This window comes from Lissotriton vulgaris, chromosome 8, assembly GCF_964263255.1.
Source record: "Lissotriton vulgaris chromosome 8, aLisVul1.2, whole genome shotgun sequence".
Taxonomy (NCBI): Eukaryota; Metazoa; Chordata; class Amphibia; order Caudata; family Salamandridae; genus Lissotriton; species Lissotriton vulgaris.
Window position 1 is genome coordinate 234633991 of NC_141696.1, and position 23598 is coordinate 234657588.

Below are 23598 nucleotides of genomic sequence, written 5' to 3' on the forward strand. Positions count from 1 at the left end.
GAAGAGGGAAGATCATGGGTCGAGTCCGAGCATATATTACCAATTGGTTTTAGCAATGCATGCTATGACCTTAGAGGCTGGCTCTCAAACAGAGTTGTAGTGTTCAACCTAAATGATTACAATCATTTTACAAATATTTGTACACGTAAGATAAGAAGATAATGGTGCGCAGTTAAAAAGAAATATCACAGTGCAACTGATCGACCTGCTTTTAAAAAATAAAGTCTTCGTTTTAAATACATAGTGTTTTATTGCATTGTTAAATATGACTACATTATGAAAAATACAAAATCATGAGTTTTACTTATTTTATTAATTTACAATCTGTATTCCAATTTTATTCATGCATTTAAAGTTCAACATTGTCCAAAACATTCAAAAGCACTTTTAATATACTTAGAATGTTATCGTGTACCACTGCTTTTCATCCAATTTCTTTTTAAAACACGTACCTGAGTCAGAGTATAAGTTTAATTTTTTTTGCAAAATATTTACACAGCTGGTAAAAACCTTGTGCATTAGATAGACATTTCATATACATAGGTATGAAAAACTAAAATATTTGAAACCCTCACAAAAAATCTAGTAGGCAAGAAAAAAAATGAAAATTTTATTTCTAGGATATAATCAATCTTTGTGCTGAAGATTTTTAATTGCATTCTCTGAAAGTAAAAATGTATCTCCATTTTGAATTAGGCAAAAATAGCACAATCCAAATAAAAAATGTTTAAAAATAACAGCTGTATATGTTCACGGAGCGGATGCATTTATATTCATAAGACTAAAATAATTCAGGTGTGAAGCTAAGAAGACAGAAATGAAATAATGCAATGTCGTTTACAAAGAACATTTAATCTGCAGGGCTGCATTATACTGAAACCAACTGGGTATGAGGTGAGGTAGCTACTTGGACCACACGCTGGCTACTAAAATAATACCTTTCATGGATACAATGCTTCACTTATAGCCCTGCATCGTTTGTGTTAATAAACATTGTTGGTTAATGCTATTTGACGAAGTCCGCCCATTTGTGAAAACAAATATCTCCTGCAAAAGGTTTTATTTGAAAAAATGAGAAGGCATTCATAGAAATCTTACCATAACAAAACTGTACAAGCAAATACATATTTACAGCATGAATTAAATGAAATGCTAACCCACCATATTTACATTAATTTATATTGATGTAACAGCTGTACATACTGAGGTAGGACATATGTATTCCTGACTTTTGTAAGATTCAATTGTTTCTAAAACTGTACAAACTAAAACAAAAAATACAAATTCAATTTTAAAATGTGAATTACTCCATAATAGGCAAATGCTTGACAGTCAATATGCTGCCATGCAAAATTAGACTGAATTACTGCAACCTTTAATGAACATAGACATTCAAATAGTAAATGATTCCTATGTCTCTGCATAGTCCTCCAGAAAAAAGTGTCTAACGACATAAGTGACCAAATTACTACTTATGTCATGCATTTTGAATATATAAAATTCGAACTGTAATAAGCAGCAATGACAAAATGCACTTTGGAGTCAACAATTAATTTTAGATGATGAATGGGTAGGTCGTAGAACTTCACTTTAGAGTCTCTTTGCATCCCCTGGATGCCTCATATAATAGCTGAGCATGCTGTTGCAGGCAGTAGTATTAGTGTATCTTTGAAAAATCTGTACAGTATTCAAAACACAGTGCGTTAAATCTTGCATGTGGGAGTGCAGATGAACGATCTGAGAAATCAAACTTTCCCATTAACTAAATACAACCCGACAGGAAAAAAACAATGGAAGTATTGTTCCCTATCAAGACCTTGGGGCATACAGCTTACTACAAGACCACGGGCTCGGAGTATATAGCTTCGAAAATTACTTGACATATTGAAAACAATATGCTACTCAACGTTGCATATACAAGTAAAAAGTTCATTGTGCTACACTTTGAAGGCTATTGTGAGGTTTTGTGTTTCAAAAAGAATAGCACTCTATATAGCCTGTTGCTCAAAAGGTCAACACCAGTGAATGCTTTAGGAAACAAAAGTGATTAGCTGTACTAAGGTATAGTTATCTGAATAATGAAACTTAGTTGCAATGATAAAAGAACGCCTATGACCTGCAAAGCAAAAAGAAGGCGTAAGTAAATTGAAGGAAAATAAAGCCAGGCAAAAAAATAGTGATCTAGTTGCTAACGTTCTGTCAGAAGCATTATAATATTCTGTCTTTGAGAGCTGCAATCCTATTAGGTTTCAGATTACTCATTAACTACGTAACTGATTCCCATACATACTTATTGTATGTAAACTTATCTCGTGGATATCTGAAACTTCTGGCACAGCTCCAGTCCTCGCGGGCCAGAACATGTCTGTTTTAGAGACTGCGTACTTACTACAGGATTTGAATCCAAATACATTTGAAAGACCAAGCATACACCCCTTGCAGAAGCAAGAAGCATTATTGTTCACATATTTACAGATTGGGTTTATAAACTGTACAACTGTAGGCTCGCCACTAATACTTTGGATAGCAGGCACACAGGGCTAGCCTATATCATACGCCTGTAGGCCACTAATAAGCAGTTATGAAATAGCGACATTTCCTTTCACTTGAGCGGAAGTCTCCCATTTATTCATCCGTGGTGCATTTGTCCGTCATTTGTCGACAGAAATCAGTTATGCCGCTCTGACCAGAATGCTCAACACGTTCAGCACTTTCGGAGCTCATTCCGGAAATTGCATCAAACTCTTGCAGCTCATTATACGTCACTCCACTTTTTTCTCTTTCGAAAAGGCTTGGGTGCTCCTCGGTGGCAGGTATCAGACTGATCAACGAATCCGGAAATCCAACGCCGGATGGGCCCACGTGAACACTTTCAGGAAATGGATTTTTCTCTTTCTCTGCAACCAGAAAGGAAAGCGGGCATTCCGAGGCAGAGTACTTAGCAAGTATTTGTATTTGTTCATGACTTAGTGCTGCTTCTCGGCACACCTGTTGGCAAAGTTCACTTAAATTATTCTTGGTATCACCCAAGGTGGACAATATGTGGTCCCTTTCCATCAACAAGCTGTTCTTTTCGTATTGCTGCACGAGGAAGGAAACATAACAGGCAATGAGAACTCAAGATAATATTCAGAACATGGTAGTTAACATTAAAAAAGCAGCAGGACAAGCATTGTTTATAGGACATTCTGTTGCAAAGATGTGCTATGTGTGGGGAGTTGACGAACAGAAGACTACATCTAGGGAGCAGAAAGCCATCAAAACATGCATGGTGGGCAGAACCATCGACCTAAAAAACAGCGGTTGGGGTCACAAACAGGTGCAATTCCATGGCTATTATTGTGTTATTTTTTAAATGGAGGTTTCAACAAGTTCCTTCAAGCTGTAGACACACTTAGGGCAAGACAAACCAAGAGCTGCACAAGCGGGCACCATGTAAGTGTGCACCTGCACAGCGCCCTGCACATCTTCATAGGTTGTCGGTATAAAGGAACACTTTCTTAAGAAGTGTTGTGCCCGAGAAACAGCCTTCACATCACATGCGTTACATCGCATGCCATAACAATGCGGTCATTACAACGACTGCGTTGTTACATCGCATACGATTATAACGCAAGTCATTACGACTTGCTGAGGGGGTGCGGTAAACTAAGGGATAGTATAATTTACTATTCCAACACCTTCCCTACTGTTGCACACACTGGAGTTGGAATAGTAAATTATACTTTTCCTAAGTTGAGCTCGCCCCCTACAGCAAGTCTTTGTAACTACTTACGTTGTAATTGTATGCAATGTAACAACGCAGTCGTTGTTACGACCGTGTTGTAATGGCATGCGTTGTAAACGCATACGGTGTGAAGTGCTATATTCTTCGTGCCTACTACACCTTTGAGGCAGGTCCAAGGGGACCATCTGAACAGAAAGTCTGCAGGCACACTGGAAACCCTTCATAACTTTCAAGGCAACCCCACATCTTAAAATAAGATCACAACACACTGTCTTGTTTTGGCGTCCAGGAATGAGAGTACTGAATTTGACTCAGACGTGTACAATCTTGCCACCTACGTTCCTCAGTTCAGTCGTCAATATAGTTTCTCTTTAATAATATATTACTCTTTTCCAGGCCATAAAGATTAGTTCTCTTTGTCCACATTGTCTTTATCATTTTTGGGAGAATTATATTAGGAAAAGAGAAAATATTTTTTACCGGAAATCTCTTATAACGCCTACACAGTAGAAGACGTTCAATGAAAGAAACAGGTCTTCATATTTATGTTATGTAGTTATCATCTATTTGGCTTTCCTCCCATAGAATTCTATTGGCTGCCCTTACCAGCCAGCACCATCTTGAAAACCAGATGCACCATTTACAGAGCCTCCACAACAGCACCTTGCTTATCTTGCAGACAAGCTCACCATCTCTATTGGTTCTCAGCCATCAAGACCATTCCATCGCTATTCCAATTTATGAAAGAGTTGAAAATACACTTTATTGAACACTATATCACACTGAAGTAACAACACATTTCTGCCATAAACCAGTTGCCTCTCCAATCACTTGTTGAGTGTATCCTTGCCTTTGACCATGTGCAGTACTCTAATGTCTTCTGTTTAGACTCCTGCTGTACAAAGAACACATACAAACATAGATGAATACACATACATATAGGACTTTCCTACCATTTGTATGAAACCATACCACATTTGGGTTCTGGATGCCTTTTCCCTGTGTTAAATGTATTTTCACTGACCAGAGTCAAAGTTGTTTAGTGCCACTGTGTTTGGCTTAAGGCTGATTTGTTCCAGTGTAATGTTTTATGAATAATCTGAAACACCCCATATGCACAACCCGGTAACGTATCTTTGCTGCGTAGTATGTGTATGATTGGAAGACTAAGGCCTTCTACTTCGCTGAAAGCCCTTTGAATCCAATTTGGTCAATCACTACCTGAGAGCATCATAGCTGTTGGATAATATTATTTAATTGTAACTCAGACATCTTTACACTACGGAAATGCTGCCTTGTATTTGGCTCCTAGCTTGTCAATATCCACACAAGAGATTCATAGTTAGTGCCCGAGATAAGCCTCTTTACAGTATCAACCACATCTCACAAGGCACCTTTCTCTAACAGGTGCATTTAAATATTACAGAGCTATAGTTAAGAGCTAGAATGTTCACCTATCTCTCTAAATATGCCTCCACTGAGACACATGCTACCGAATGAGACCGCTTTAGAATCTTTCACTTCCCAGTGCAGAAGGCAGGCATACCAGGAACTTGCTCTTTTCTCTGCTGCTGCAAGATCCTAAAATAAACGTATCCCCTAAAAACATGAATTTCCAGACCCTGGCATTGTATGTTTTAAGTGTTCCTATTTTGTGGAAATGTTGTACTGCATGGCAGTTTTCACAGCATTTTAAAATCGGCGCCTCCTTGTCCTGTCCGATTTATATGCTACTTATTAATTCATGACATTCATATGTACTCAATCAACAAGTTACAAAAAGACTTTTATAGATAATAAATCTTTTTTAAACGGTCTCTCTTTACTTACATTTATGTCATGATAAAAATGATTTTAAAGCCAGTGCACGTTCATGCGGAAATGGGAGAAGTAAATATGAAAAGCCCAACCAGCAGCTCATTCAGAGTTTGACTACCAATAGAAGAAACACAATCTATTCATTTTAAACAGGAGATCTGCTGCAAATAGCTTCCTATCATCTCAAATCTACTACCATGCATGTTAATTAACAGTTAAAAAACTTTCTTGGTGCACCAAAATGTTCATATTTCAAAAACAATGAGTAATTAAGCAACCGAGTGAATAGATAGTGCGAGACAAATGATGTGGGAAGTGGGTTCTAGACAGTAACTGTTTTGTGGTTATTATCTTGCTTGGGTACAGTTGTCTACCACGGTTCCAGAGACACAATACAGTTTTGCTACAACAGAATTGCCAGGTTATTCCCTTTTGGAACTGACTCACTCTTCCTATGTGAAACGGCAGAAAACACTAGGAGGTGACAGGTCAGGAATCTTCAATGCGTCGATTGAGCGCTACCAGTAGCTCATAGCCTGTCTGGGTAGCTCGCTGCTTATCAGTCGTGTTTTGGAGTACGACGCTGCCTCTCTGCTAATGTTGCATTCTAAAACTGTGTGTGCTGGTCCTTGGAGGCTGAGAAGAGTGACAGTGCAGGGGAAACATAAAGTCTATGCTATTCTTAAATTTGAAGTGCCATACTGATGCCAGGTCAGAAGTCCCACTATTCAAATGTCTGGAATTAGAGCACACTGTTTGAAAATCTTTCCTTCGACCTTTTCTTCTTCCCCTACTGTTCTTCTTAGTTTCACTCTTTTCTTTTGCACCTTCTTTCGTTTTCTCCTTTTTTCTGTAGTTTCCTACTCGTTTCTCTTTTCTTCCAACCTTTCCTTCCATTCTTCCTCATTCCTTTCTTCCACTTCTCCCGCCTCTGTTCCTAGCACTCTTCCTTCCTCTAATTCTAGTCTCCTATATTACATTTCCTCTTTCTATCCTTCTCTACTGTTTTTTCTTTCTCTTCTTTCTTCCTCCCTTAAACAGTGCTTACAATTTCCTAAAACTTTGTCAATTAATTTGTGTTTCATCTTCGCAGTGGTATGCGCATGGCTTCAGAGAGATGGATACCAGTAGATCGCTGTTCGTGCATGCCTGGGAGTACCTCAGCATTTTCTCTCAGAGAAGCACAATTTTAGGGACTGCCTTGACAATAACCCTTGTATCATTCCATCAACCATTAAACATTATTCTGAATCTTGAATCATTAATTGAGGTAAAGCTTAGTGACATCAACACTTGAGGGCAAGTATCAAGATAATGGAGGCAGGCTTTCTCAAAATGAGAGCATCGTCAATCATGTGCTTTATAAAAGAAACCACAAACCCCCGGAGAAACACCTTTAACAAGTGATTCATAAACAAGAGAAAAGGGGCAAAATAGTTCCTTGAGCACCGCACAAAATACAGCTCTTTTGCCATTAATTATCACATAAAAATGGGGGAAGCATTTAAGTTACTTGAAATCTATGTACCCTTAAATAATCCTTATATATACTTCCTGGTTTACTCCTGTTCATCACAAATAAAGCCAGTTTAAAGAAGAACCTGTAGACTCAGCTGTTCTTTGCCCCGGATGCTTTATGTTTTCCTTTAATTTAATTGTTTGGTTAAGGTCTACTGCCCTTTTATCTTCTCTGTGCTGTTCCTTCTTTTTCCTCGTTCTTCTTTTTCTGATTTTCAGTGCAATGGTCTGAGCCAGCGCCAGGATGCTCTAGTTTGTAAATGTAAATGTAAATGTATAGGCATTTATATAGCGCACTACTTACCCGGAGGGTCCCAAGGCGCTTCGACCGCCGCGAAACCCTTCCTGGCTTCCCTGAGAGATGGTCCCTTAATGGGTATCTCCAGGGTGAGACCAGGCATCCCCGACGGTCTGGTGGGGCCGTTAGTGAAGATGAGGCAAGCTAATGCCCAGAGTTGCCGAGTGTGAACGCTGATCAGAGTGGGCACCGAGGCGAGAGAATTATCGAGTCCGCTGACCCTGGTCCAGAAACCTGCCGCGCCGGGAATCGAACCCTGGTCCCGGGCCGTCCTCTGCTCTCGGGTCTGCCGCCTCTAACCAGTGAGCCACACTGAGTGATAGTGCGCTTTAAAAGTACTGTATCATACATTTTTTCATATTAGTCAGTAGCTCTGGATGGTTTTCCCCGATTAAAAACAGCTCTCACTAATGAAAAAATTGGAAAAAGCTGTGATAGGTGTTAAAAAGAAAAGTTAACTGTGGCACAAGTTCCCCCCTACAGAAAACGTAATTTTAAATTAATAAGGATAAGAATATCTCTGTAGATGTGCAAAATCCCGGAACATTTCTTACAGAGAGAAATAATTGACCCCAATCATAAACAAACACATCTAGAAGTAGCTGCACACATTCTTTTCTGATTTTCTTTCAACAATGTAAACACGTATTAAACCCCCTATAGAAACATCCAATTCAATTACGTACATCACAGCTACCTTACCCCCAAGAGAATAGAAGGTAAGTTCCCAGGTTCCAACAACGCCTGCCCCTGCTGCTCATATCAAGCAGCTGACGTCCTTCATATGGTGTGGGAATGCCCATTTATCAATGCCTACTGGGATGGGATACTTGCACACATTTTGGACATGATAGGCCACCAGTTGGCAAAAGACGCAGCACACTACTAGGTCACACTAAGCATACCAGTAAACATAAATCTCGCAATGAGTTCACTGATCTGGCCCTAGTCCTCGGCAAGCAACAGATAGCCATGTTCTCCCTTCCCTCTTACTGCTTTGGCTTTTGGATTTGTGGTCTGGACGAAAGGCAAAGTTGGATGCTCTGCCCAGAGCTGGCACAATGGCAGACAGGACGGTTCCACTCCCTGCCTGGGCGGAGTACCTGGCTGCGCTAGAAGCCAAATCTGAAGAGAGGTCGCCTTGAGCTCCCATGTATCATACATACTGTTAGTACCCAGATGTTCACCCCCCGCAGCTCTCCCCTCCTCTCCACACCCCTTTTTTCCTTCCAGCTCTTCCCTCCCTTAGCACCCCCATGAGAACGTAGTTTCCTTCCATCATTGAGTGCCTAATGTAACATACTTATGTTCTTATACATCGTTTATCTTATCACACTCCTATCTGGGCGGGGGAACGGAACCTACAGTGTTAAGCTGGGACAATCCCAACACGTGTGCCTCACTACATGCTGTATCTATGAATGCTGATTTGTAAGAAACTGTGTACTGGTTTATTCAGCAATATAGATATTCCTGCTGATTCAGACTCCTATGAATTATTACCTGTATAAGTTGTCTCTAAACGAATAAAGACATGATAAAAAAATACACAAAGCAGTATTTTGGCTTTAACAAATTCTATCTTTTTCCTCATAAAAGAAAAAGAAAAAAACCATAAAAAGAATCTATGGCCATGGTCTGATCTTAGACTCGTCAGCCGTAGGGTGGTCTTCCCCCAAACGTTTTGCTTTCCTCTTCCTCTTTTTGCGCTGACCTCATTTTTGCTGGCTTTAGTGCTCTGTGTACCTTACTATTACTAACCAGTGCTAAAATGCTTGTGTTCTCTCCTCTAAACATGATATAATTGGCTCTACCAAATATGCTTATTTAATTTACTTACAAGTCACTAGTAAAGTGGCACAACACATACTCAGGGCCTGTAAATTAAATTCTATTAGTGGGTTTGCAGCACTGACTGTGCAACCAACTTAAGTGGTGCTTCAAACATGTCGCAGGCCTGCCATTGCAGCCTGTGTGTACAGTTTTTAACTGCCATGTCAACATGGCAAAATAAACATTTCGCCAGGCCCAACCCGTCTCTTTTTAGGTTTCACCAGCACAGCACCTGCGCAGTGTTTGTGAAATCTATTGTATGTAATATAAATCTTAAAACGGGCTTTCATCCCATCCCTACTTTTCATTTGTTTGTGTGCTTGCAACTTACTTTTCCTCCCTTTCTATTGGTTGCAGCATGCAATTTCCTGTTGTTCTTCGTGTGATTTTCTTATCAGAGGCACATGGCCCAAGTACTCCTTTTCATTCGCTTTTGTCGTCAAGCGTCTTTATATGTGAGCATGTGTGCATGACCCCAACAAAGGCATCAGAGCACTTACAGACTGACACATTCACAGGCACAGAGAATTTCTCATTAACATACTGAACTTTTTGGTGACATGCCCCACGGCCCAGAGGAGATAGTTGTTTTTCATTTTTGGCATGCACCCCTAGTAAGCGCTCTTTGCACCAGGGTCACGAGACGAGCACAAGAGCAGGACCAATTCTGTTTACTTCTTCTTTTTATTCGCTTTATTAGTGTGGGTTACATTTCGAAGCAGGACTAAGGCACTTCGGGTATTTTTCGAATTTTGGCAAGTTAGTTTCATGAATGATATCTTTTTGAGAGGGTTGTTGTCTTGTTACTTTCCTCCCATGTCGGTCTTTTGCCCACCCTCCTCCTAGATCATAGCTCACGTCCTCTCCTGGCAATACCCTGTTTCTTAACACCGCCGAGTGCACCCCTGCTCCCGCCGTCTCTTGCTAAAAGCGATAAAACCTTTTCTTAGGAAAGTTTATGTTGGAAAACTGTTTAATTGAAACAGGGCTGTTAAGAACTTTAACATACCTTAGTTAAAATAAGCAGTTCTAAAAAACATAAGGTAATTCGTTAAACAAACAGTTTTACATCTAGTAACCTAGGGAACGTGGATGCTAAGATTATACCCATTGCCCGTCTTTCCCAATGGTATCACACCCATCATTGATGACATCACTGATAAGATCCGAATTTATGCTCAGAGTGTGTGTTCTTGAAGGGGAGCCTGTCCAGCGGCAAACACACAAACTAAGAACATGCAATAGCTTTATCAGGGTGCCTATAGCAGCACTAAGGCTGGTTGTCGGAGGAAAGGAACGACTAACCACAGAACCCTAGAAATGATGTGCATGAGCCCTCCAAAACAAGGCTCATAAGATGTGTAGTTACAGAAGCTGTGGGTCACACTGACACAATGGAGCTGTTATTCACAAGTAACACACATTCCTTATGAGGCTCCTACAGTACCACGCACAACCTAGAGGTTAGGGAACCTCTGGAAGGTCGAGCCAGGCTCGAGACAGATGCCTGGCTCTGGCTCAGCTCGAGATCCTACATGTTCTCGGGGAGAATATTTTAGCAGGTGTGAAATGGTTGGTGAGAAGTCTATAGTTTTACATGGTGTGGGCCAGGTGAAACCCAGAATCCAGCAGTCTCCTTTCGCCCTGCCTTTTAAGAAGGGCCTTAATGTCATTGTTTTAAAACGTGCTAGGACTGCACAAGCTTTCACTGCAACTGGAACATGTCCAAGAAGAAACCCACATATCCACTGTCAAAATCAAAACTGTTGGATAAACTTCAATAAGTCTGTGCCAGGAAGCGCCATTTAAGACATCAAGCACTTCCAAGCGCAATGAGACAGAGAGAATCTAGAATCACGGAGCCCACCTCTCAGCGCCAAAGACCTTTGCTGCAGTTTCTTCCCGCTCCTTTTCTGACACGGAGCACAGCTACTGTTCTATTGAATCAAACAGTGCAATCACAGCCAGCAAATCTTGACAAAGAAAAGTTGTGCATTCCCACACTCAAAACCCTACACATATTAAAACCACATGCTCTCTCACTACCAGAGCCATCAGATGGAACCACAGGGAATTCCGAGACTTATATTTTTCAGTGCTCAGAAGAAAAAGAATGCAAGCCCAACGAAATGTGTAACTGCTTTGTTTATTCTATGTTCCACCATGAAAGCCAAAGGCAAACTATGAAAATTGAAGAATTCCATAGCAGGTGTAATCAGATGATTGTATTTTTTATTTTACTGTGCTTAAAACTTTGATAAACTGCCACATTGCCAGGACAGGATACTGGTTATTCATACCCTGGCCCCTTCCTTGGCCTCGCACTGATGACTAAAGGTCTTTCATCTCACGCACAAAACATAATGGCCCCCGAACACCCCCTCCGTTCGAGAACGTTCGAAAGATCAGAGAGCTTCAAGGGAGGATTCAGTAGTCTGTATGCAGCATTTAAATTGTGGTCCCATTGGTTATAACCAGGGACACTGTAATTATGCGATTGGGCGGCCGCAGCGATGTTTGCATAGTTATAGATTTGCTACATTTGGCACATAATCTATCATCTGCTGGATAATCTGTAGATTTTAACCCACAAATGATTGTTTCTAGCTTAAACTGTTCAAAAGTTACTAACACCACAGTGGCATGTGTTGCCGTGCTGTAGAAGGAACTTTGCAAATGTTGAATGGTCACCTTTCTGTAGCTTATTGCTATATTTGGGGGTTAAACTGGTACTGATGAGGTGGAACTAATGCCCAGACAGTGTTAACAGTTTAAGAATGACAAAACAATGAAGTAATCCAACCGCAAAATATGGTGCATAATGCCTCATAATTTGCCCTTCTTGCCGCTTTATTTACTCAACCCTATTGCATAATGTTGGCTCTCTGGTACTGCATAATTCCAGTGGCCCAGGTCATAATTCGTACTATGTTTACGAAGCATATACTTCCATAGAATGCACTATATTTTACCATTACTTCATTTAAAAGCAGCAGTGAACTATTTTAATTATGAATACTTTTGAATGCATTTGGAAGATAGAGAAACATTCTACAGTTAGGAGCTGAGCTTAATTTGTGCCAGTAGTTGAAGGTTGTTGCAAAAGCACCACCTAACTCCAGGACACCACACACACCGCCTAAAGTCTTGAACGTTTCATCTGCAAAGTGACGTTTAAAGATCCCACTAAGTAGGTTAGCATATAAGAAATTTCTTGGCAGTCTAATCACTTTCAAAGGTGCAGGGCCTCTTGACATAGGGCCCGCTCTACTTGTTGCAGTACCACATGGCAATGGCTTTGTCCATGAGCACCGCCACCAGCCAACTTCTGATAGTGGGCAGGAAGGCCTTTAACACCATGCGCGTTAGCGGAATTCCGCTCGCACGCTGGGTTTTGCGGAAACGCACTTTACGTGACGAGCTGGGCTCGTCATCAGCGTGCGAGGAGGCTACGCCATGACGAGCCCAGCTCGTCATCAGCGTCGAAGGGGTTAAAGCTAAGCAAGTCAATCTCAACTCCAACAAATTGAAGTGGAGTGGAGTCTCCGCCGAAGACCAGAGGCCATCAATTTCCACTTCTCCCAGATGGCCTGGAAAATCTAGAAATTATGCATCCGTGATCAGTGTCACCTCTGGGTAGGTTAAGGAGAGGGACAGAATCGTGGTCCAGTAGCAACTAGTGCATATCTTTGGCAGCTTCCTCCAAAATCAGGATACAACATGACAGAGTCCCTAAGGTTTTGCCTATTAGTATTTGAGGTCCCTCTGCAGAGCCCCCATGAGCCACCTTGCAAGTTTGGACAGCAGAATGCAGAAGGGCGACAGCCCCTGGGATCTTAAAGTCATCAACACTGAGAGCCAAGATGGAAACATCAGGGTCATAACCTGAAGGCCCTGAATTGTCCCCTGAAGAGACAAATCACAAAACCATACCACATCCCAAAAATCTCCAATGGAAGCAAGCGTCTGCGGAGTCAGGTGTGACTTAAGTACGTTGATAGTGAACCACAATTACTAAAATGGTTCACAATCCTTTGAAGGTAAATTGCCTGGGGCGGACTGCCATCAGCAGTCAGTCTTCTCCCTTGATGACTGGTACCCTCGACCTCCAAACGTGTGCTGTGACCGCAGCCATCAAATCATGAACATTCTGTGAGCTGTGCCCTCAACCAAGAAAGGACTGCTGGGTTTGTGGAGGAGTGTAGCATTGACTAAATGAAAAACCTCTACCTTAGCCACCAAGAGGGCAAAACGGACTGTGAAATTGTCTTGTGGGAGCAGAAAGGCCTAAGAAACATGCACTGGCTTTGCACTCCTTGCACCCCTCCAAATCCAAGTCTGCTTTCTCACCAAAAAGGCAAGAGCCGTCAAATGGCAGGTCCAGTGAGAACACTTGGAAGTGCACAGAGAAGCCCAAAGACTTCTTCCAGGCATGGCACCAAGCAACCACACTAGCACTCGTTGCTCGAACTAAGCAATCAGCCATGTCCAACCCAGAAAGTATGAGAAACCTTGCAGCAACACAACTGTTTTGAATAGCTTGGATAAGGGATGCCCAAAGAACGACCAGAACAGCCTCTAGAACTTCTGGCACTGTATCCCAAAGCAAAGAGAACAATTGATGAACAGAACGCAGAACAATGTCATACATTCACCCCAGTACAGGGATCTGGGCCTAAATCCATCGGTATTTTGCTCTACATGCCATTCCAGTTTGGTCCCAGCCATAAGCAAATCAGTCTTGACCCCGCACCCAATGGGAACAGTCCAGCCTGAACTGCCAGGCCAGGTCCTCCCTGTACTAAAAAAAAGCATCCTCGGACGGGTTTCAGGGTTTCACCCTTCATCAGCCAGGATAGCCCAGGCTCCAGTGGCATGGAGAGCACGGGACCCACGTCTGGGCATACCCATCCCACTCGGGGTAACAAATGCAAAAAAACCAATTGATGGACAGAATGCAGAACAATGTTATACATTTACCCCAGTACAGAGATCTGGGCCTAAATCCATCGTTTTTTGGCTCACCATGCCATTCCAGTTTGGACCCAGCCACATGCAAATCAGTTGTGACCCTGCACCCAATTGGAACAGTCCAGACCGAACTGCATGCCCAGACCTGGGTCCCTTGCTCACTGTGCCACTGGATTCAAGCTAGCCTGGCTGATGAAGGGTGACATACCCCGAAAACGATCCCAGGATGCTCGTTTCAGGTCCAAGGAGGACCTGCCTTGGAAGTTTGGTCTGAACTGTTCCCATGAGGCACGAGGTCAAGACTGATTTGCATATGGCTGAGTCCAAACTGGGGTGGCGTAGTGTGTAAAAGAACAATGGATTTAACCCAGATCTCTTGACTGGGGGAGAATGTATGAATCATTCAGCATTCCGTTCATCATTTGCTGCAGTTACACTTTTCGACCTAAGTGGGATGGGTATGACCAGACATGGGTCCCTTGCTCACTGTACCACTGGATTCAAGCTAGCCTGGCTGACGAATGGTGACGTAAACCAAAACTGGTCCCAGGATGCTTGTTTTCGGTCTAGGGAGGACGTGGCTTGGCAGTTCGGTCTGGACTGTTCCCATGAGGCAGAGGGTCAAGACTGATTTACATATGGCTGGGTACAAACTGGGGAGTCGTAGTGGGCAAAATAACGATGGATTTAACTTTGATCTCTTGACTGGGGTAGAATGTTTGAATCATTCAGCATCACATCCATCATTTGTTGCAGTTACACTGTATCCCAAAGAGCATCAGAATACGCAGCCTAGAAGACAGCTGGCATTCACTGACCATCTGCGCAAGCTTCATAGTGGAGACAATACGTTTCCCAAATGTTTCTATTCATTTAGATTTCCAATCCGGTAGAGTGGAGGAAAAAGCTTTGGGATTTACTTTGCTTGTGCACGGCCGTACCACCAGGCTCTCTGGCATAGAGTAAGGAAGGGTTGGTCAACTAGTGCGGGACAATAGCGATGCACCGCCTGCCAATTAACAGGCCTATTTGTTTTTCACAAAATACCCAAAAGGGCCTCATTAAATGATAACAGGGACTCTGTAGAAGCTTGACGTGGTTGAAGCACTTCAGTTAACACATTTGTCTCCACTTCCATAGTGAGAAGCTGTATGCCTAGCACTTCTGCTGTCATTTGCATAACAACTGCAAAGTAGGAGCTTTGCTTCAAGACATGACCAGGTGGAAACATAAGGCCAGTATCCAGTGAGGTAGCCAGGCCACTGACTTATTCATACCAGTTTTACCCATCATATTTGGGAACATAGTTGTCCCCTCATTGGAAAGTGTGAAAAGGTTAGGCACTACCACGTGGTAATGGCAAGGTATCAGAGTCTGAAGGACTGCCACAAATCGGAGCCGGGGGTGATCTCGGTTTCAGACTGTTTTTGGCTATTGAGTCTTTGGTAGCACATAGGTTACTACCAGTAAGGGCTGAATCATTGTCTGGGAGGCAGACTCTAATAATCAATTGTGCGTCATACCAGAAGGGGTGAAATATGAAGCTATTGTTTGCAAGAAGTCTCATGGCGGTGGGGTGCATGAAGATATTGAATAGGACTGGCACACCTTGCCGAAAGCACTTTCAGAGAGATGGAGTCTTCTAGGATCAGGATGATATCTCAAACCTTGTGGTGTGTGTATGCCAGAACATGATATGGGTCTGGTATGACATGTTCTTAAAGGAATTTCATTAGCCAGGCTACCAACACTTAGGAGACTGGAGGGACAAATGAGGTTACTGACAGGTCAGCAGATCCCTAAATCAGCTAGGCCTAAGAAAGTTATATTGTTTTATTAAACAGGAGGCCTTCAACATGCTTTCAGTTTGGGTGGGGTTGAAGGGAAGTAAAATGGAATTGAACAGGTAAGCTGCAGAGGGGGTAATGGGACAGCTGAGGAGTGTTCAGTGGCAAAGGTTTTTTAAATGCCTTCCACTTTGTTAATGAAGAACCGTTCAGATTACTGTAGAGATGTTGACATCAGGTGGTGCATGAGGTTTTCAGGAAGCGCTAGGTAGGACAAAACAGCCCCCAAAGAAGAACTCTTGTTAATATTGCAGAGATTAAACATCATGTAAGCTGTCCTACATTACAGGAAAGAAGACGGCTTGTCTTTGACTGGCAAACCTCACACAAGCCTTTCTGCATCATCTGTGTTTGAGATGAATGGTTTCCAGTTAGAAGTCGACATCATACGGAAATGACCAAGGAAAACTACAGCCATAATTGAATGTGGTGCTTTACTACTTCAAGTTTTAGTTATACGTTGAATATTCCTCTACAGGAAAACACCTTAGCAGAAACTATTGTGGCAATTGCCTGGACTTTATTAAGTTCCAGAGATATATGCTAGGAGACATTTCCCATATTGGTAGTGCTAGAAAATGGCCACACAAAGTCATATAATTTAAGTCATTTCGACTCAGATGTTCCATTTGGTCCTTAGAACAGCATGGCTTTGCACCCATAATCCATTTATTAACTAGACAGATGAATATGATTTGATATGAAAACTGCTGGCCAATACATAACGTAGAGAGTCAACAACCCCTGATATGTTTTGCGTTCGAAATAATAAAGAACCCATTCTTGCAGCTGCATATGAAACATTTAATAATGTTTTAACAGAAAAGGAGCAAATGCACTTTCACGCCAAAAGATATGCACTTGCTCTGTTAATCTCCTACCCAACGCTAAGGTACCACATGGGAAGATAGATCCACTTACTCCTAAAGTGAATGCTATTTTGAAAATGAATTTGAAGTACAATCTACTGAGGGCTTCACTTCGCATTTAATCTGTCCTGCTGAAGAACCCATATGTTGTATCATTCTGAAACCAAATTGCGAGCAGAGGTCCTCTTTAGATTACAGAGAATTGAATGTAATCACCATCTGCAATTTTCAAGTAATCTGTGTTCTCTTGGATCAGGCGAAGACAGCCAAGATATTCTCAAGGTTAGATCTTCAACGAGCATATAACTTGCATACATAATAGACGTAAAGGAATGGAAGACAGCCTTTGATACTAAGTGTGGACCATATGAATATCTGGCCCTGCCTGTAGAGTTGTGAAATGCCCATGCCACATTCCAGCATTTTGTTGATGACATATTCAGATATCTGTTGGGTACCTTTATGGTTATTTATTATAGACAAAAGCATAGTATTTTCTGAAAATCTGGAACACTATTGGAAACACATGAAGGAGTTTCTAAGTGGATTAAAACAACTGTCTTTACATGTTATGATGGAGAGGTGTAGTATATCTGAGACTAAACAATTGACCTTTCCCTTCAACCTTTCTAATCGGGGAATACAGATGGCCCTGAGTAAAATGAGATTCAAAAGTTTACAGATTACACCAGTTTTTACAGACACTTTAGTAAGGATTTTTCTTAAATTGTAAAACGAATTACTGAACTCAGAAGAGTCAAATCTTTGTGTGGAAAAGGGAACAAAAATACATGTCCCAGTACCTAATAACTTCCTTCACTGCTGCTCCTTCTGTACATCATCCACATTAAATCAATCAATCAATCAATCAATCATGACATTTGTATAGCGCGCTACTCACCCGGAAGGGTCTCAATGCGCTGGGGGAGAGGGGTCCGTTACTGCTCGAAAAGCCAGGTCTTGAGTTGCTTCCTGAAGGAGAGATGGTCCTGGGTTAGCCGAAGGTGGATGGGTCGAGAGTTCCATGTCTTGGCTGCCATGTAGGAGAAGGATCTTCCTCTGGAGGTGGCTCTGTGGATGCGTGGAACGGCGGCGAGGGCGAGGCTGGTCGATCGTAGCTGACGGGTGGGCGTGTAGGTGGTCAGGCGGTTGTTGAGGTACTTGGGGCCCAGGTCGTGGAGGGCCTTGTGTGCGTGGGTGAGGAGTCTGAACGTGATCCTCTTGCTGACAGTGCAGGTCTTTCAGGTGGCCGGATATGTGGCTGTGTCGGGGGATGTCCAGGATGAGTCGTGCGGAGGCGTTCTGGATGCGTTGGAGTCTTTTCTGAAGTTTGGCTGTGATTCCGGCGTAGAGGGTGCTTCCATAGTCCAGACGGCTGATGACGAGTGCCTGGGTGACCGCCTTCCAGGTTTCGGTGGGGATCCATCGGAAGATCTTTCGAAGCATGCGCAGGGTGTTGAAGCATGATGGACGCGTTGACTTGTCTGGTCATAGAGAGGGAGGAGTCCAGGATGAAGCCCAGGTTGCGTGCGTGGTCCGTTGGCTTGGAAGTGGTGCCCAGGGCGGGGGGCCACCAGGAGTCGTCCCAGACGGAGGGCGATGATCCCAGGATGAGGACTGCCGTCTTGTCTGAGTTCAGTTTCAGGCGGCTGTTCTTCATCCACTCAGCAACGTCTTTCATCCCTTTGTGTAGGCTGGTTCTGGCGGCAGCAGGGTCGTTGGTGAGGGAGAGGATCAGCTGGGTGTTGTCGGTGTAGGAGATGATGTTGAGGTTGTGTTGGCGTGCGATGGCTGCGAGGGGGCTCATGTAGACGTCGAAGAGGGTGGGGCTGAGCGATGATCCCTGTGGTACGCCGCAGATGACTTCGGTGGCCTCGGATCTGACCGGGGGGAGGCGGACTCTCTGGGTTCTTCCGGCGAGGAACGAGATGTCCACTCCAGTGCCTTCTCTCGGATTCTGATGTTGCTGAGGCGCTGCACTAGGGTGCGGTGGTAGACAGTGTTGAACGCTGCCGAGAGGTCCAGGAGGATGAGGGCCGCTGTCTCCCAGTTGTCGAGCAGGGATCTGATGTCGTCAGTGGCTGCGATGAGGGCGGTCTCGTGCTGTGGTTGGCTCGGCAACCGGACTGCGAGTTGTCCAGGGATCCGTTTGTCTCGAGGAAGGCGGCCAGCTGTCTGTTGACGGTCTTCTCGATGACTTTGGCAGGAAAAGGGAGGAGCGAGATGGGGCGGAAGTTCTTGAGGTCTGTGGGGTCCGCTGTTGGTTACTTCAGGAGGTACAAAACGGGGTGGTGATGGACGGAGCATCTGAACCAATCAAACACTGACACCCAGTCAAAAGATCTGGGTTTGAGCCATCACCGTTCGTTAGCCCACTCTGCCTCCCCAGTTTCTTCAGGAGGGCGCTGAGCTCTGCGTTCTTCCAGCTTTCCGGGAAGGTGGCGGTGATGAAGGAGGCGTTGATGATGTCCCGGAGTTGGGGTGCGATGATGGAGTAGATTTGTTGAAGACGTGGTGGGGGCAGGGGTCGGTTGGAGATCCGGAGTGGATGGTGTTCATCGTGCGGGTGGTGTCTTCGGTGCTGATCGGGGTCCAGGTGCAGAGGATGGTGATGGGGGGCGTTGGTTCGGTGGTTGGGTGCGTGGTTGGTGCGCCAAAGCTGTTGTGTATTTCGGCGATCTTGCGGTGGAAGAACGAGGCGAGTGAGTCGCAGAGGTCTTGCGAGGGAGTGATGTCGTTGTTTCCGGCACTGGGATTGGAGAGCTCTTTGACAATGCTGAAGAGTTCCTTGCTCTTGTGGCGTTGTTGTCCAGCCTAAAATGCAGCCTTTTTTGAAGAGACAATAAAAGCTCCCGCTTTTGTCAATTGGCCAATTATTTTCCAAAGACATCTTACTTTTTCTTCATTCCCCGGTGAAGTGAAGAGAATATAAATATTGCAGTTCACATTCAGTCAAAAGTGAATCAAGTGCAGAAGAAGCAGTGCTCAGACGTAAACAAATATTTACAAATAGATGGATAGATAAAGACACTGTGTAAACTCCTGGTTTCACATAGTATTCTTTGTTATACAGGTGGAGAGGCAGTGTCGTACATCACAGTATATCCATTATAATAATTTTGCTAAAAAAAAAACAAGGGGTTTGTCGACATTTTGACCCTGTATTATTTAAGAGGTTTCATCAGGACCAAGTCAATGTCACAGTATCACGTATCTAAAGCAGGCACAAATCACCCGACAAAGTAGTTTGAGAGCGGTGATTGCCTACGCTGCACAATACATTTCCCTGTTCACCTTTGACTGCATACGAACTGCGATATTTATATTATCTGATATTTAGACTTGGCAGAAATAACAGAATCTGTGGATTTGTTTCTGGTATCGTCTCCAGTGTCTTACAAACATTAGTGATATTGAGAAATGTGTTGTTTATTAATTATTGGATTTCCATAAGTCACATAAGAGTCTCCCACCTTGAATGAGTCCCATGGGACATGTGTGTGTTTATTAAAAGAGCATGTGGCATTATCATTTGCTTATCAAATTTCCAATAAAGAAATGCATTGTAATACACAGGGCCTCAGTCATTTTAGTTAACCATAAATGAATTTCAATATGTTTGAGAGTGAAAACCGAAAAAACAGAATATCTCTTTAATTTTGGGTTTATGTTATGGTCTTGTGCACAAAGATTAGATTAACTCAATTTTAATAAATCTTCGTTCAGTTTGTTTTGGGTGTTTCTTTATGCACCCTTAGGTTGTGTGCAGAGGGCTAGTGAACAGGCCTTACACCAGCCAATCTGGTTGTGAGCATGCTGCGCCTGTCTTTTGCCATGCACAGCAAGTTCTGAAAGCAGGGCCTGGCTGAAGACCAGCTCCTGTGCCAGTTTCCTGATCACCAAGGTGGATCCATATACCATGTATCAACAACTGGGTCTTTTTTATTTGGGTGGGATAGTATTTGCCCCTTGGATTGTCCCACAACTTATTTGGGATCAGATATTCTCCCCTTGCCTCCTTGACCAATCTTTGACTTTTGTCCAGGACACAAGCACTTTGGTGCCTGTCCGCTGATCATAATATTCAGTCTGGTGGACCCTTCAAGAATCCACTGAGCTCAGACTGGTAAAAAGGAAACATTTTCTTTCATCCAATAAGACTTATTTTTCAAGTTAGGTTCCTCTAACTATCCTGAACACTTTGACCTGCAGACTAACAGTAAGCTAACCTTTTTGCCATGTAAGCATCTAGAAAACTACTAAACATGCTGAAACAAAACCGCAAAACATGCCACGAATTGTGCAATTCTGTTAAGCAGATTTTGCTGTTGGGGACAATAATGGGAGTTGTCATGGAAAATGCAACTTCTTTTCCCGCCTCGGTTTCCTCCATAGATGGATCTGCAGGAGACTTTTCCATCCGAACTTTTAACAGTTGAACAAATGGTCTAATATTTGCCAATTTGTCAAATGGCGCTCAAGTTGTTAGCAGACCAAAAATTGCCTATTTAATGGAAAGTGAGAATTAACAATATAGGCAGAGTCGCTACAACGCACATTTACATGAAAAATAAAAGGAACATCTAAGAGTCTTGCTAAACGTCAAACATACTTACCAGTTTTTCAATTTCCGTTTCCAGGTTCTGTATGCAGTCAAGCTTTCTTTTGCGACAGCGCTGTGCGGCAATTCTATTTTTACTTCTCCGCCTTATATCGTGAACATAATCCAATTGTTCCGAAGTGAGTTTGTGAACTTTCAGCAGTGACTGAAAGTCATTTCGAGAAAGTGAAACGATTCGACGTGCACTGAAGGGCAGTTTTACCTGTAATCAAAAAGATCGCAATTCAGACCCATTCACAATTCATATTCAGCAATACACTAACCTATTTTCGGCACCACGATTTACAGTATGACGAATAACAAAAAATTACATAGTTCAACAAAATACATTTCAGTAAAGATCACGTTCACACAGAGGGTCGGATTGTCGCTGAAAGCAGATGTTTCTAAAATAAAACTATAAAAAGATCCATTCGGACAGCAACACTATCAATTTAATTTTTGAGCTATCGATTGTCTTTGTTTTACCAGAGATGAAATAAGGATCAACTGCCGCAAAATATATGTTTCAAAAACCCATTTGATGTAAATGGGATAAAGTTATCTCCTTTACTACTAGTTCAGAGCAGCTTTTCTATTTCATAAGCTTGTGATGCCAGCCCTTGACGCTGGATAAGTGTTAAATCTCACTAGTAAATTTTTTTGTTAAACGGGACTTGTGATGTTATCAGTTTAGCCAAGGCAGGAGAGTGCTTGTTTGTAATAGAAGACATTACTGATCAAGGGTAACTGTCATCGCAAAGATAGCTTTATCTTCTACGCTCAATGTCTATCCTACTCGGACTCACAGGTGGATAGGTTCAACAACATTAAAGGTATTTGAGTTCATGGGGAACCATCAACCTCAAGTAGCCAGAGCGTCTACGAACAAAATATTTCTTAACACCACTTCATCAATTTGTGCATCACCACTGGATGAAGCAGCCATAGCGTTTTGCATGAAGAGTGCACGTGGGGTGGTATAATTGCTTGACAGGAATCCTCCTTGCGAATGCAAGAGATGCTGCCTTTGATATAGCAGAATTCTAAAGAAGACACTTTCCCAACAAAGCATTGCAATGTGGGATGCAGAAGGAATCCAATCAGAAAAACATGGTAAAAGGTAAAGGCTTGTTGCATTACGCTGATCACTAGAAAGAAAGATACTCCATATCATCATTGGAGTAAGCCTGCTATAAAACGTAGCCATTCCCAAGAATACGATCAGATCTTAATTTTTTTAGGTATGAGGTAAATCAGCTACAGTTCTGACGAGTTCATCTTGGATTTAATGCCCTCAGCTATAATGACATGACCCAAGTACGTAATTTCAGACTGAAAAAATCTGCACTAGTTAACTTTCAAATTTGAAACTCTAGAGACTTAAAACCCGTAACACCTCCCTGATCTTGTTTTAAAACGAAAAACACAGAAAGGAGTTATAAAAGTAGTTTGATCTTTACAATCCTCACACAGACGGACCCGATGAAAAGCAGAAGTTAAGTATTTAGAAAAGGGAAGGGTATGTGAAGAACAAAACCAGAATTGTCCTTTTCATAGCTAAAGAAACAAAGCTAATGCATATAATAACTTTGAAAACCAAATAGAATACTTTCGTGATATGATATATACAAAGCTTCAAAAGATTTTAATCTTAAATGTACATAAAAAGGAAAACAACAAGGTTGCCGGAATGGGAGACAATGATGATAAATTCAAAAACTAAATAGAATCCATATATTTAAATATATTGTGCTTTATTAAAAACCATTCACAGTATCTCAAAGTATGTGACAAAGTGCAAGTGCATAGATTAACAAAATCATATAAATATTATCACATATATATATGCATCATAATCGTCGTATGTATCATTTATCTAGTTAAAAACAACGTACTTGCAAAATATTAAAAAATAATTAAAATTATCAAACAACTGTCGACGTGGCGTTTCGGTGAATAGTAAATGATTCGTCACCTTCTTCAGGACTAGTGTTGCACATTATCTAGACATCACATTTGGTAGTATGCGCAAGCAGGGAGGTCGGAATGCCACCTAATGCGTGTAGTGACGTAGCGCGAATACGAATATCCCTTTGTCCTAATTCAATAATGGA

At 42.4% G+C, this 23598-nt stretch overlaps 1 protein-coding gene across 2 annotated transcripts in view; it reads right to left on the reverse strand.

Annotated features, from left to right (window-relative positions):
* Positions 1 to 230: 230 nt before the first annotated feature.
* Positions 231 to 23598, reverse strand: part of BACH1 (BTB domain and CNC homolog 1) — a 143361-nt gene continuing 119993 nt past the window's right edge. For both annotated transcript variants that reach the window (XM_086934014.1, XM_086934013.1), the window contains exons 4-5: positions 21498 to 21704; positions 231 to 3081 (exon numbers count right to left, since the gene is read on the reverse strand). In XM_086934014.1, coding sequence (XP_086790140.1) covers positions 2626 to 3081; positions 21498 to 21704 — 663 coding nt within the window. In that variant the 3' untranslated portion in view covers positions 231 to 2625. The remainder of the gene's footprint in view (positions 3082 to 21497; positions 21705 to 23598) is intronic.